At 31.6% G+C, this 16,739-nt stretch overlaps 1 protein-coding gene across 1 annotated transcript; it reads right to left on the bottom strand.

The window, feature by feature from the left end:
• Positions 1 to 10,781: 10,781 nt before the first annotated feature.
• On the bottom strand, positions 10,782 to 16,400 carry LOC128554118 (uncharacterized; the record flags this gene model as incomplete). The annotated part of the gene is made up of 5 exons (XM_053535362.1): positions 10,782 to 10,893; positions 11,975 to 12,155; positions 12,922 to 12,948; positions 15,316 to 15,486; positions 16,179 to 16,400. Coding segments are annotated over 5 exons (713 nt in total), but the record flags the coding sequence as incomplete, so codon positions are not given.
• Positions 16,401 to 16,739: the final 339 nt, after the last annotated feature.

The raw sequence follows: 16,739 nt of genomic DNA, 5'->3' as shown, positions 1-16,739 counted from the left end.
CAAAACAATTTGTATATTTAAAAAGTGACTTACTTCTTTTAAATCTTACGTATAAAAGACCAAAATCAGCTAGATTTCAAGTATTAAAAATCCTGGTTTAAATAGAAAGTAATAAGGAACGTATAAAACTCCCAAGTCAAAACAGCTGCTATGACAACCGGGTATAAAATATTCATGCAGTTGACCATATCGTGCACTTCATTAGAAGTTAATTAAGGACCACAATGCAGCTTTCTTCACGGTACGCGCATTTAATCGATTTAATTTATACGATCCATTGGCGTGTTAATTGCACAGGACAGTTTATGCTGGGTTATAAAATTGTAAATGTATATGTTTATTTAGGATTTCGTGGTACAGTTCCACAGTAATTTTCAGGCAGTGTCTGGTGTATATTGTTACGTCTGTAAATGAAATAATGGACTTGATAATTAATACGGAATACGGAGCTTGTAACTTCGGTGAGTACTTATATATATAACACCTAAGACTGACTTACGTCCGTAAATGACATATTGAACTTTATAATTAATACGGGATACGGAGCTTATTTCTTTATTGAGTACATACATATCATATATAACACCTTTATAGGGATAGGCGTGACGAGACCTTTTAAGTTTAAGAAAAGTTAAAAATCGTTGTTACGTTATAACTCGATAATGGTTGAAAATCGAATCGAGAACCCCATATCTATTTTGAAGATAATAATCTAATTCATCGAGCGTAACCATTTACAATTTGATATCGCAAAATGTTGCCACAAAGTTTAAAAACGTTTCTAGGGTTACACTTCTCTCGGGTCATTACGTCAACACGAAGCATATAGATGTATCATCGTAAAAAATAAAATCGTTTTGACCATTTTGATGTATAGTCAGCGCAACAGTGAAAAACAATGACAAACAAATATATTGAAACAGTAACTGGGTTCACAAATATCTTTATAACGCGCTACAAACGGATCATTCAATTTCAATTGTACCAAAACGTCTTTTCATATTTTGTCTGAAAAAGTTCAGCTCTCGGTCACGATACAAAACGCCTTTCAATGTCAATGGGACATCTTTTTTCATATATATATCATTTTATTATTCAGCCATACTTTCTATACAAAAACATGCTTTCTAGTCTTTTATCAACGGTACGAGTCCCTTAACATTTTTCTTTTTAATTAATGAATACCTGTAAATGTACATAAGTGAGAACGATATATATAACACTGTATATACTTGTGAGCAAGACATTTCGATCGTACTATTCAATATAAAAAGGTTGGAATAAACAAAACCTTTTTGCGACTTTAACAAAAACAGTAAATAAATGAACGAGCTAAGAATAATTACGAGAATATCTTGCATTTATATCCATTTTACAATACCATTTGCATACTTCTATCCGATACTTCTCTGAACATAGATATTGGATAGTCTTTAGAATTTTAATCTTAATTTCAGGATAGATAGAAAATTGTGTGCCTTGCACGAAATTCGAAACGGCAAGATTCAACATTTTGAAAAATAATTGAAAATGAGACACAAGATCACATCATACAAACAATTGAATTAACTGATAGGCATTTTCAATAATGTGTTTAAAGGGTTTCTCTCCCTTGCACTGATACTCTTATTTGCTTACTTCTATCATAAGAAAACAAAACTAATATATTCAGGCTCCTTCCAATGTTCAAGGTAAATTGTAAATGTGTTTTTTTTCTTCTTTTTTTGGCAAGTTATAATGCACTATTATCTAAAATGTATGCTAAATTATAATATATAGGGGTACAAATGTAGTCTTTGGTTAGTGTTCCAAATATTAACATCAATGGGACAAAGGATTTCTTTCATCTTTTGTCCGAAAAGGTTCAGCACTAGTAAGTAGCTTTTTTAATTTACAAAATGTGTCGATTATAGCATGTAAGTAAAGGGTTGTTGGCAAGATAAAATTGTTACACGGCTTGTTTGTGACAGGATACGGGATATACGCCGTATTTTCCGTATCCTGTAACCAACAAGCAGTGTTACCAATAGTACCCAGTAAGCAATACGGAATAAATAGAATCTACCGTTACCTATTGCTCTCTGCACCTAATTTGCTCAAAATGACGTACAGACGGAATGACTGACGAACCTAAAGACGCAATCCTTTAGTCCCCGAAAATAGTTTTCAAACTGTAGGTGACTAACAAGTACATTATTTCTAACAAGTATAACAACCGTTCATTTACATAAAGTGATCTTTAGTAAGGTTTTAAAACAAAAGCCTTACAGGGGATTATTGATTCGGGGGATTCGCAAGGCACGTTAAAATTATACAAAGTTTTATATTATTCTACTTACTATCAATTCTGCTCCACACCTGGCATAAACGTCATTCACAACTGTACGACTTCCGTGACTTGACTCAGATATTTCACATTGAGCGCTATCGGGAAGTTTCAGTTGAACTTGAATTGTGCAGCCACTGGTCGGCTTTGTATTTTTCTCAGAATAACATCCGTACGGGACTGTTTGTTCAAGCCAAACTGTCTCGACCTGGTCCTTATCCATATATATTGTTTTATTGTGTACCTAAACCGTATAAAAAGTGCAAGTGCAATATATATTGTATGCAGAATTTAAAACATGAAACTCAAAATTCTTAAACGTTATACAGATATGATGTCATTAAAAGCCAGGCTTATTTGCACTATTTGAGTTGGCTGCTGCCTAATTTCTTGAAAACATATAGAATCTAAAACGAATTATACAAACTAAACTGCAATCTTTTTTGTTTTGGTTATACGTGTATAAAGCCAATAATTTCATATTAAACTTTCCTGTTCTGGTTATTGTACCATTATATATTATTTAGGTTTAGTGTTTGTTTCACTGACCTCTGTTCAGACATAAGAAGGTTGTAGTTTAAATGTTAGGCTAAAGATAAGTAGATATATATCATATTTAAGAAGATTGGATCATTAAAATTCAAGTATCAAAAGATAAACAGTTATTGTATGATTATGAGGTAAATATCCAAGTTTATGGAGCTAACCAATGTGATAAGCCGAGGAGAGGATCACCTTTGTCAAGTGCAAATACTTGGATATATACCAATATTATCAAACAGTGTTTTATTTTATGACTACACATAAAAGAAACAGTTTGGTAATGCCAAAATTAGATTTTTATTAGCAAATGTTTACATTCAATTCATCTTTATTGAAAACATAACGAGGCGGTTGAATTGCTTTATATGGAAACCAGATATGTTTGACAGATATATATTTAGTATTGCGCGTGCATTTGTTTTGAGGAATAGTTTCTCGTTCATGTTTGTTTACAAAAAAATATCACTTGATGCGGTGAATATCACTTTCCATGGACCTCCATGTGACAAGTTATTGGCCATTGAGATAATAGGAATTTACGAGTCATATAACAGCAGTCGATATATTATGTGTTATGTACATGCCGTTCCTTATAATTTTCATTTTTGTTTTTCATATATTGAATACTTATTGTTTTATTTAAAGCCTGCCCTAGTTTTGAGACATCATGTGTGTCAATTAGCTATTGATATTATATTGTTTTCCAGAACATTCCATCAAAAATACTGATAAACAGGGTGTCAACATTTATCTTAAGTCATGGTTATTTTCAATTTTTCCAGACTCTTCATTTTATAAAATTTTACAAGGACAGGATTTCGGCTATTCTTGCATATTATATGGACTTTAAGGCTCGTTAACATTTTTTAGTATTTGAACTTTTCATATTAAACTTTGTTCTTGTTAACAGATGTTTTCTCTTTTTTTGTTACTTTTAGTATTTTAAGTAACAAGCAATTAGAATTAACATATGTCATTATGAAGACATATATGTATGTTTTCTAGGAAACTAAACATTGATTAAAACGAATAATTGATATCTAAAACGTTTTGACATTTATTATATTGAAAAGTGTCTTACAGCTCGTTTTTTCCAAATTCTTGTGCAAATAAAAATGTGAAAAACGAAGTATACTAGTGATGATTTACTGTGTAACAAATCTACGATTATATAGAATGTCTTTCGAGAATTCTGAATATCAATTCAGAGCCTTGTGACATTGTGACACATTTAATGAAATTTACTCGGTAAGATTAATAACAAAGCATATTAATAATTTACAAAAGAAAAGATACATATTATAGTTTTTCGGGATAAAATTACGGGTCTTTACGTTCCGTCTCGTAATCTATCTTTATGTGAAACTTTAAAAGATTCCATTGCATAGTTAACAACAGTTAGAAAAAAAATGTTGCTAAATGATTAATTATAAAGGCGAAGTTAAAATTGAATCTTCACGTATTAGAGTACTTTAAAAGTCATTATTCCACAATATTCAGGTACAACAGGGTTGACAAATCAGTAACAGACTATTTCGTGCTGTTCAAGAATACAGTACACACGGGAGACAAATCATACAAATTCATGATGGATTCTTGAATAAATTTTACTTTATTATTATCCTGACAACATTTGGCTACGCATGTTACTTAAATACGTAAGCTGATCATACGTATTTGTATTGATTCCGTTACTAATATACATAAGGCATAACAAGATAATGTATTCTTTCTAGACATTTTGTACTAAAGGTGTTGCAAAGTAAAGTTTCTAATCTCAACAAGACATTTTAAGAAACGATAGGAAAGCAAAGAATTCAAATAACTTTAGCTTCTGTTTATATTAGCATTACATGTATAGTCTTAAAAAGTGTGTGGTCTGTATTTACTTTTACACCGGCAAAGAAGCTGTCACTAGATTTCATCTCTGTTTGCATTCCAGTGGTCGACTCTGAGATGCGCATTCCACATCGTATCTGAAATATCAACACGTGTCTAATTTTACAGTCATGTAAAATAGATAAGATATGTAGCATAAAACTATATAAATATATCAAAACAATTACAACTATTTATTTAAAGGCAGACATTCGATGTATTAAAGGTGCTCAATTTAAAAAAGGAGACACATCATATTCCATTGATCTCTATGTAACAAAATATGCAATTTTCACCAACCAGTTTCTCGTTTGTTACTTTTTATCTCTAGAATCCCCAGAAACATGTTTCAAAAAACAATTTCAGACCAAAAGTCGATTCAAATTTTAGCGACTAGCGCATATTTGAAAATGATAAATTTTAAGTAAACCGGCAACCGTTACTGGTGTACGAGACCCTCGTATAGATAATGTAAGCTTCTTGTAAATTACTGCAGGCCATTATTGAATCTACCTTTACTCTCTGTAAATATCTGTCATTTAACAGCTGATTAAAACTGTACATTATGACTGGAACGGATGATATTTTCTTAAGGGGTTGGCAGGTGCTCTCGCTGTATTGTTAGACAGTATGATCCGTTGCAAGACTCCTGTTGAAATAGCTTACGTCATTAACCTGAATCCCATCGGTAGTGAAGCTGATGCAGAGTTCGAATAAAAACCTTCTAACACGATTGATCTCCCGTAAACAATTAAAGTGCAGGACCAACTCTTTCAAAAACAAAACTCTTTTGAATTATATATGATTTCACTGTTTCCATGACAACCGTTTATTTTTGGCAAGGACAACCATATAGATGATAATCAGTCATATCCTGGTCAGTTTTGGTGATAAAACAATAAAACTGGTATCAAAATGGAACTAAGGCATTGGCCTTTAGATTGCGGTGTTTTTGCATGTTCATGTGTATTCATAAGAATGTTACAAAATGACAAACTCTTTTCAGAAAATAATATTTTCTAAGTTTTAAATCAATTTTACCATTTTACAATGTTTTCTTAAATAGTATTGTAACGCTGATGGTAATTTTTACTCCAAAATAGGTATGTTTAGCTAATTTGCATAAAATGAACCACTGCCACAACCAAAGTCTCGGGAAACAGGATACCACATAAACTGAATAAAATGATATGATTAATTGTTATCAATAAAATAACAATAACGTGAGCTATATTGCTTGGAAATATAGTTTAAACACCTAATTTGATGAGGAATCAGTATGTAACATACTTTACACATGTTACGTTACCATTTCAGTAACCTTTTTACTATATCAATGATTTAGAAAATATAGATGAGACAGTATTGCTCTTGTCTTAATGTCTCTTAGTGTTTTCTAGAATAGTACTCTGTTACCCTGAAGGTAAATATTTTTTTCTACATTTGGTATTTTAGCTAATTTGCATAAAATAAATCTATGCTGAAACAGATATCAATGGAAACAAGATATAACGAAAACTGAACAACATGATGAAATAAACTGTGATAAATAAACTGGTGATTATTTGAGCTGCATCATATACGAAACTATAGTGTTAATACTAATTTGAAGGGTAAATCTGTTCGTAACACACTTTACACATGTGATGCTACCATTCCAGTAATCTTGTTGTATTGTATTGTTAATTTCGCCGACAATAGTAGAGGAATATTTAGTTATAAAGTTATAAAATACTCTTGATACAAAATAGTATGGTTCCACACTTCTCAAGCAATGAGATTTTTTACATAACGGCGCTTTAAAATACGTTACCACTGTATTTTTTGTATTTAGAAATATATAGGAAGAACTTTAAGTTATTGTTATCAATATTATTATATCATTGATTTGTTAAACTTTGTTAAAAGTATTCATTCTAATATTATTTCTTTACTTTTGTCAACCAAGAAATCACCTGAAACATTCATTACACATTCAATGATCTTTTTTCATTTTGAATTAATGTATCTATCAGTTTAATTATACTAATATCAAATTCTAAATTATGTTTTTTCTTTCATTTGATGGTTTCAATAGTGTTGTCAAGAATTACATTTTACATTGATTATGTATTTTAATGTATATTTTCTGTATATATTAATTATGTAAGCATCCCTGCTATCATCCAATTATTGATAACAGGGTTACAATTTGGGGCTGCCGTTCATGCAAAATGTATTTCAATGGATTATTTATCATTGATTTGTGTGATTGTGAAGCGTATCTATGCGGTACTTTACAGGAGAAATAAAGCATTTTGTTTTTGAATATCAGAAACACATGCATTGTATTGAGATACTTAATATGCGCTTATTAATAAAATATTCACTGTTTAAAAGCAGCACTGAACAAAAACTAAAGAAACAAAATGAAATATTCATGTTCTTTAAGTAATCTTAAGATTAAACTTATGAAATTGCAAAAAGCTGTCAAGGATGTGGAAAATATTAAGTGTTTGAAAACCAAAATTGCAAAGAAAACAAATACTTAATGCCATTCAAAACTTCTAGGAAGATACTGAGTGCCTTCTGAACAACCCTTCAGTGTTGCTGAAAACATTTTGCAATATACTTAAAGAAGATCCTTAGGAAGCAAAGACTGCAACCAAGCAAATAAATAGCAAACTCAGTTGGATCAAGTCTGTTTATGAGAGGAAATAAAGAGTGTAACACCACTTACGTCCCCTAGCATTGGCTTAAGAGGAAATCTGTTTAGTACACATGATCCAAAAGGACCGGAAATTCTAACAACAATGAATCCGAGTACAAGGAGACTTTTTACAACCATCACATGGTAGCACGTAAAGTTTTTGTGATAGTAAATATTTTTAAGACGATCCTTTGGAAGCATAACAACACAACCAAGCAAAATAACTGATTTGATTACGTCTGTTTATTAGATGTAGTGAAACTGACCTCGCACCCTAGTACTAGCTAAAACAGTGTTCTGTTGTAGTAAAATTGAATGGATTAGTAAAAAAAATTGAATTTTAAATCAGATAAAATGTCTGAAAAAAATAAAGAACTGCACACAATTTTAGGCAACAACATTACAAGAATCACATATTGCACACCTTGATTAAGATGTGATTTACGATATTTTCAACTAATGTTACCTAATATATTAACATATTTGCTCTCTTGTTGGTTAGCTGTTATGAATAATGTGTTGTTTATAGCATATAATATATAAAATTGAAATCAACTGACAAAATATCAAAGGCTTTCCAAAAATTACTTTACTTTTTATGAATGACATTTGATGAAACTTTGATTCTGATGCAAATTGTATCATGCTCCGGAGTCTCTTGCTACAGTTTGAACTTTTGAGAAAGACATGTCTTTATATTATCCTTTGATACTGTTATTTAATCGATTTTCAAACTTTATTTGTTATGACTGATGCATAGTTTCCCTTAGTGTTTCTCTTGATGTTCCGGTATACCCAGGAATATTCTACCACAAAGTACAATTTAGTCATTGTCTATACAATTTAAAATGTTAGAATATATTTGATAGATTCTGTCATTCTTGTAAATGTTTCAAAATGACTACAATAACTCAGATTTTAAGATAACAGTTTTGCCAGACTGGTAAAAGTTTTAAATCTAATGTTCTTACTTTAAAGACCTGCATATTTTCTTTCGTTTGTTAGTATTGGTTTTGCACTGCTTTGTAACAGAAATTCAGTCATGTAATGTTGAGCAGTTGAGCAGTTAACCTAACCAGTGTCCCTTAATTTTGTACCGGAACTACTCAGTTCTCTACTGCTAAGTGCTAAGTTCTCTAAGTATATTGCCGTCAGACACGACGTCTTTATTGAATCGTCATGAGGCCTCTTCGAGATATCTGACTCAAGACCCCATGATTCCTCCTATTGAGCTAGGGATTGTTTTTATATGTTTTTATAATGCTACTATTTCTAAAATTCAAAAATCAAAAAATACTTTTGTTAAAGATAAGGAAGAATATCTAACAGGGAAAACCGCGTTCTAAACATGCAGCCTCCCCAAACGGGCACACTATCAACACACGTACACCACACACACAAAGCAAATTTTTATTCACATGAAGACTGCACATATCGGCTCTATGATCACACATTGGTATTATTGTGTGTTTTATTAAAATTCCATCTAGAATTATAATTACATGGAGGGTGCAAAATATATATTGGCAATTTCTGAAATGACGGAAGAAAATCTTAAAATTTACCCGTAACAGTTTAAATGAATCTGTATCTGTCAAATTCGGCTTCAATTTCATTTTAAAATTAAAAAAGTAATAGTAGTAGTAACGTATTTTAACAGTGTGTTACGAAAAAGCATCACACACACTATCTGACAAGTAAAGAAGCATATTGTATTATTATAGTACAAAATAATTAATATTAGTTATATTTCTGGAATATTTTCTAAATAATTGATGCAATACAACAAGGTTGTTGGAATGGTTACATAATATGTGTGATGTATGTTTAATCATTTTTAGTGGTCTCATAGTTTTATTCGTTGTTTGTGACACTGGTTCATTTTATGCAAACTAGCTACGCACACTCAGTTTTGAGTAAACAAAAATACCGTAAGAGTAACAAAAGAATATATTGAAAGACATTGAGAGACTTTAAGATCAGATCAGAACTGATTGGTAAATTTAATTGATTTGTAACTTAGAAAATATTATTTTTTTAACAAAATTTTGTCATTTTGTAACATTCTAACTGACTAAGAGATGACTGATTATCATCTATATGGTTGTTCATTCGAACAATGAACGGTTACCATGGAAACTGTGAAACCATATATATTTCAAAAGAGTTTTTTCTAGGGAACATTTTTTATTTTTTTTAATTTTGAATGAGTTTGTCCTGCCGAACAATTTGTACCTGTAAAAAATATAGGGGGTGCATAGTAGACGTTATTTGCCCTCACATATTTTATAAATCCTCCTGTGCATATTTATATCAAAACCAACATATATATATATCCGAACTGAAAAGCACAATACGGATTAAATACAGGGGAAAAAAGATGTGGAGAAAGATGCTTAAGTCTTTACATTTTAATATTGTCTATAACATTTAAAAATCAATAAAATAAAAAAAAAATAACCGGTTTCACCCGTTCAACGCGGGATCTTCAGATAAATGACGTTGTCTCTAGGTATCGACTTCATGACGCCATGACAAATGTTATAAGACAATATTAAAATGTAAAGACTTAAGCATCTTTGTCCATATCTTTTTCCCCTATATATATGTAATATAGAAAATAGGTATTTTGCAAATGCAACTTAAAACATGTGATAAAGTGAAGTTCAATCAAGTTGTTAGCCAATAGCAAGACGGATAGATTAATTCTATGAATGTTGTTAAATAGATACCCGGAATAGTGGTGTTTCATCAAAAATCAATGAAACTGTTATATAATGTAGACAAGGGAATACTTTGTTGATATGACAAATAATAAGTAAATACTAGCCCCTATGGCAACGACATTTGACGTAATCCGTCCTAATTTTGTCTTTTTTCAATTTTTATTCGCTAAATCAGTACTTGCCACAACTTATATTTCAAGCTACCTTTCCTCAGACTGCGTGATTTGACATTTAAACTGTTTCGCCAATTATGTCAAATTATAAATTGTGGCATCATAATATACAGACACATTGTGTTGATCCTCGCTTGAAAATCAGTGTTGAACGGAGACACGAAATAACTATTTGTTTTTTTTTAGTCAAAATCCAGGAAAAGACAGGAAAAGGGATAATGCCTTGAAGAAAAAATGTTAATGATACAGGAGGTTTACACATGTTCAGGAGAATATTGCTTTCGACTCGCGGTTCATACGTCATATTTTCCCATTTTAGAAAAAAATAAGACAAGACATACAGATAAAAGAGCGCATTTCAGGTAAGTTTTGAACACCCCTCGTATTCTGACACAGACCATGGGGTTATAGTACAAGCTGCTAGAATTTAAATACAGTAAAATAAGTTAAGTTACATTTATTCCTAGCTTGAAGTCCTTCTTCTTGAGATCATCTTCTGTTAATAAAAATGAACCGTTTTTCCGTTCAAAGCTAAACATAAGCTCGTTATCAATAAACCTGAAAATAGGAAACATTTTTTTTTATTTGTTGATTAACATGACAATACAATGAGTGTGAAAAAATACAGTACATCGCATTGTAATATAAAAGTGAAATAAAAAAGGTCCTTTCTATTTCGAGGTATACTGAGAATAGTCATGATATGTATTTTTTACTGTATAAGATGACAGGAGTGCAAGAATCTGGACGAAATATCGACATTTATCTCAGAATATTGTACAAATGGGTCATTTTTACATAACTCAATGTGATAAAAGCAAACGGAAAAAAAACGTTGTAATACTAAGCTATCTGTTTCCCTTCACTGGATATTAGAGTTGTTTTGCACATATGTATTTAAGTCAACAGTCGGGTCCATTATCGGGCCACTAAGTAGAAAAAGTGGGTATTTGGTACTACTTTTTACCACCAACCCAATGGTCTAATGGTTGGGTTAGGTTGTGGTTACCCCTATGAAACTAGCCTAATGAGTTAGGAACCGATAAGCTGGTCTCTTTGATTATAACTGATTAGTGGGTCGAAATTTAATATACAAATTTAATAGGGACCCTATGAGAATAGAATGTCACTAATGATATTTGAGATTTTACTCTATATATGTAAATGTTGAACCAGTGCAAATATGTAGTACCATTTGGGCTCGTATATAAAACAGCATCGAAACTAATCTTATTTGGTTAGTGGACTTGCTGTGGCATGTGCCTGTTCGTTTGTACTACTTGTACTACTAGGCGCTTGGTCGTAATTGGTCTGGAATAACGTGATGGTGATTTAGTTCGTATAAATAATGTATATAATAGCGTACAAATTACCTAATTTCTGCATAAACATTGATATCTTTACATCAAAGATGTACTTACATGAACATTTATATATTTAGTATCCCAACAAATAATATTTTTACACGTCATTCACATAATAAATTGGTGTAAAGACGCATTATTTGGTTTATTACAAGTTACCTATTTATCAAGGGTTTTTTTGTTTGTGTTCGTTTGTGTTTGGACGAATAAAGGTATCTTTGGAATTATTACTTCATAGTCTATTAATCAGGAGAAGTAGGTTAGACAACACTCACCAATAAGTCGAGTAAAGCAGTTCAAGTGATGATCTGACTTTGACGGGTTCTTCCGTACATTCAAAATTGATTTTTGGGCGATTATATGTCTTTCCGTCGAAAGGAGAAGTAAAGTCATAAAAGTCTAGTTTAGGACTAACACTCATTTCTCCCAGAACTACATCTGGAGCTTTATCAATATCTGTAAACAGACTCAGTTAAGTTGAAATCGATCTGCACGCATCCTGTGTTTTCTACACTATTAATAAAATAATTGCCAATAAAACCCTAACCCTAACCCTGCAAATTTGTTTGGTTAAATATTGGCAACTTTCTCTTAATCGCTCCAAATATAATAAAAAAAAGAAAGAAAATATACAATGTAATGGAAGCATAATTGTAAACTCCCAAAATTCCTAAATTGATACGTAACGTTTACGTTCTGCTGTAACTTTTCCAATGTTGACACTCACTGCTAAAAAGACGAGAACACTGTAAGATATTTCATAGGCAATAACAGTTTCTTTCAAATAAGATATAGACGAAATATAAATTGATTTAGGAAGACAATAATGTATCATTTGTATAATGTATAACTGAAGTGTGCGTGTGTGTGATTATTCAAACCAGAATGAGAAAGCGTTGTACAGATATAAGGCGCAAGTTTATTTTGAGAGTATACTAGCATTAAATCGCATGTATTTCATATTTTATTTGTAACTCATTTGTACCACATTCTTGTCCAAAACAAATTGGCTTAATGTAAAAGAAACATTTAAAAGTTTAAACATTTATACCCAAATATCTTTCTTATCTCTCCTTTATTTTTTTCTAGCGGCTGTTTACTAGGCTGACCAACTCTTATTTAAAGTTTAACCTTACACCGATGCAGAAAGACATTTTGCTTTAAAGGAATAAACAATACTGAGCTAGTTAATACAGCTGTGAACTTTGTTGCTCTTACATACCGATTACATTTTGCAGCTCTGGTGGATCTGAAAACAAAAGCATTATGTTCAATCAATATAAAGTTTGCCTAATACTATTATCATGTTTAAAGTGAGATTTCATTTCTTACAGTAAGTTTTTCTTCATTGCATCACTTTACCAAACATATTATTATGTTTATTGCTACATACATACACACAGTACATACTTTCTATGCAGTCGAAAATACAATATTTATACTTTTACATAATAGGCATGCCAAGAACAGCATAGAATGAAATTGCATAATTATTGTTTTGAAAGCAAATATCTACACCGATACTCTGTCCCAAAGCAGTTTGAAGTTTAAGCAGTAGGAGTTGTCTATGTAAAGAAATGAAATCCTTCCGGTATTATACCATTGACATAGTATATTCTTTATGTTTCTTGGAAAGGCAGAATATACGTTGACGCACTTTGCTATACTTGGACGTGGCTTCCTAACCCTAGCGTCAATCAAAATAAAAGCTACGGACTCCTAGTGGTGGAACTTTGGTTCAATATTTTACATGTTCAATAATTGTTACATTTTCCTTGAATTTTTACTGATAAAGATCAATATGAAAAACGTATATTTAGCGCCATATAAAAATGTTTTTCCTGTAATATTACAAGCATTGAAGTAGCGCTTAAAATTCTCGATTTCTCAACGCGGTCATTTGGTCCGTTTCTCAATTATATATTGATGCCATAAACCACTGAAAGACAATCTGTCAGATAGTTATGATATTTTCAATTCATCAGGAATTGACTGACGTAAGAAATATAAAAACATAAAAGAAGCTGAATTATGCTGTTTCTTTTGAGATTGCTCTATAAAATAGTAGTAGAGTAGAACTATGATATGTACTTTGTGTAATGTTGTGTTTACCAACATATTCTGGTACTATCTAGCTTCTTATAAATCAATAGCCATTCTATCGGTTGATTATTGATCGCGGCTGATGAGGCCGCGATCATTTTGAATAGGACAAGTATATGTGTGCTGGGGAAAATATTTCATGATGGACCTGTGAATTCTTTACTTGTGGGTGAAACAGATCTCATAAGCGTAAATACGACTAGCTTCTACTGATTATAAAACATACCGTACGATTTGTTGTGAATTAACTGTTGTTGTACTTTTAGTAGTTCAACCGCCACCCTTGTTTAAGAGCAACATTTAAAAAACACGTTTTTTTCATTCTCAAGTAATAAGTAAGTAGACTCGCCCAGTTTAATCAATCCAGACGCATACATAGAGCGCTTACTTCACCCGATTTACATTCGGAACATTTTCACGCGTTTCGGGCTTTATCGTATGTTTAACATGGGATTTTTGAACCGTCCAAAGATATTGGAAATGTTTGTCTCATTGTTTATTTTTTTTTAATAAAAATGTTACTGCTTTCATTTTCTACCACTTTTTTCCACCCTTGCCTGAAAAAACAGTAATGAGTTTGTACACTGTTCAGACAATTGTGTTTTGTTGAAATTTAACCAAACACAAGTTTACCTGCATAAACAGAAAGCATGATACTTCACCATGCGCGGATCCAGAGAGGGGGGACCGGGGGTCCGGACCCCCTCTGGAAAATCTTTAAAAAAGGAAAGAAGACAAGAAGGAAAGAAAATGTTTTTTTTTTCTCTTTTTATCTACTGTAAGATATATGAGGAAGTAAATGTGGTAGAAATCATGTTACCGGTAGTAGACGGAAAATGAAAATTGATTTTACTTGGAAAGTAAATTGATGTAGCAAAAACTGTGGAGGCAAATAATGTCTTTAAAATGCTGATTATTTGCTGGTTACAATAAAAGATGATAAATAGTCTTTCAGCAAATAGTGTGGAATTTTCTAACAGTCATTTCATCGTAGTAAAGTATTTTAGATGTTTGTTGAAATGGAGCAAATTCTCTTTATAGCTTTATTGTTTAAGAGAAGTAATGTTTTTTTTATTAAAATGTAAATGATTTATTACCCTTTTTTCATGAAAAATGTATAATATCAGAAAGGAATTTATTTTGAGTATTTACATAGTTTAAAGTCAAAAATATTTTCACTGGTTAGAAACTATAAAACTGTAAGAGTTAGTTTAATCATGATATCAAAAGAAAACATTGTTGTTTTAGATTTCAGAAGTAAACTCGTGATCACGGCATTTTAAATTATGCTTAAAGATACCGTTAAGTAGTTTCTCCTCTGTGGAGAGTTGATAGCTTTAAGCTAAATGCTAGTGTTGCACTATATTTTGTGTTACAATATCTATAATTATATAAATCGAGCATAACACACTTATGGTCATTATCACGTTATTTCAACTGAGCGTTAGTTTCAGAAACTATATTAATTGGAATATTGCATTTGCGTTAATAAGTCTCTCTAGAAACAACGTACCAAAACAATAAGCAGAGTTCTGGCTAGTTTGCTGAAGGTAATACTGTATGTCATCACCACACTTTCTAATAGAAATGTGCCTTTCATTCTCACATAATTTGAACGGACTGAGTTCACAAGCAACCACATCTGTCGAATCAATTGTCAGCGCTGTTATGTCAGGATGCGTATCTGATTTAAGAAAAGAAGGGATAACTCTTGTCTGCTTCTGGCAAAACTTAAAGAAAAAATTGAAATTTAATAAAACGATAAAATTACCATACAAAGCTATAGCATGTTTTTTACAAATTCTGCACGCTATTTGTAATGGTGTAGGTCTACGGAAGTGAAGAGCATAAAAAGAAGATCGCAGTGTCGTTAGATCAATCCCTGGTCGAGGTGATTGTTCTCCGTAATACGTAATAAAATAACATTGAGCCTGAAATCATTCGTCCTGCACCTCTGATCCGCGGAGAACAGATTTGTACAGAATCTAGACATACTGGTTAGTTTAACTCTTCGCCGTAATATAACTTAAATTGTATTGAAAAACGACAACAAACCCAAAACGAACAAAAAAGACAAAAAAAAAATATTTCGTATTAATTATGTTTTTGTCTGTTCAATTGTTTTTGTTTTAACATATTTTCATTTCCCAATATGTACATTTGAAATTATTAGTTATAGATATTGCATTTGACTGGAAGCCAGTAGGCGTATTGAAGTCCTCTCCATTTGAATTCCATTGTTTTAATGACATATGATTAAGAAATGTTTACCATTACTGTCTCGGGGTTAATTGTCCAGATGACATTACAAATCAAATTAAGAACTCAAACGTCACTTAATGTTGTGTTACAATGTAAATCTGTGGTTAAGTTTACCTTTTAAATATATCGGAAGTTGTGTGCCGCAAACATCGAAACCTGGCATGGATTCTTTATCTGGCATAAGATATTGTCCTTTTTCATTTGTTACGCTGTAGAAACCCGGTTTTAAATATCTGTCGTCAACGAAGGGATCACTGCCTCGAATGCCATCTGCCTTGTAATTTCTTGCTCGCCGAACCAAGTCCGACAATACTTCAACTTCTTCACAAGCTGTTACTAAAGTGAAATACCAGTTATTTACATTTTACTATACGCTGTCTTTCGATATCAAATATGTAACGCATGCCTTCACTTAAATAGTTTTTATCCAGCTTTTTGTAAATCGGATTTATATAGAAAATGTATATTGTGTTTATTTCATCTCACAATGGAATATCTTTGTGCATAATTTAAAAATGATATGTAGATACAATTAACTTAGCGGATAAAATAATAATGTACTGCACTTTAGATAAAAATTATGCAGCATTTGTGGCAAAAGTACTTTATATAACGGCCATTTAGAATGTAGCAATTAATCACTTTATGTAAACTGAGCAGAACGTGGTAGGTAGG

Source organism: Mercenaria mercenaria, unplaced genomic scaffold (assembly GCF_021730395.1).
Source record: "Mercenaria mercenaria strain notata unplaced genomic scaffold, MADL_Memer_1 contig_4732, whole genome shotgun sequence".
NCBI lineage: Eukaryota > Metazoa > Mollusca > Bivalvia > Venerida > Veneridae > Mercenaria > Mercenaria mercenaria.
The sequence above is the reverse complement of the archived record's forward strand: the minus strand, read 5'-3'. Positions and strand labels throughout refer to the sequence as shown.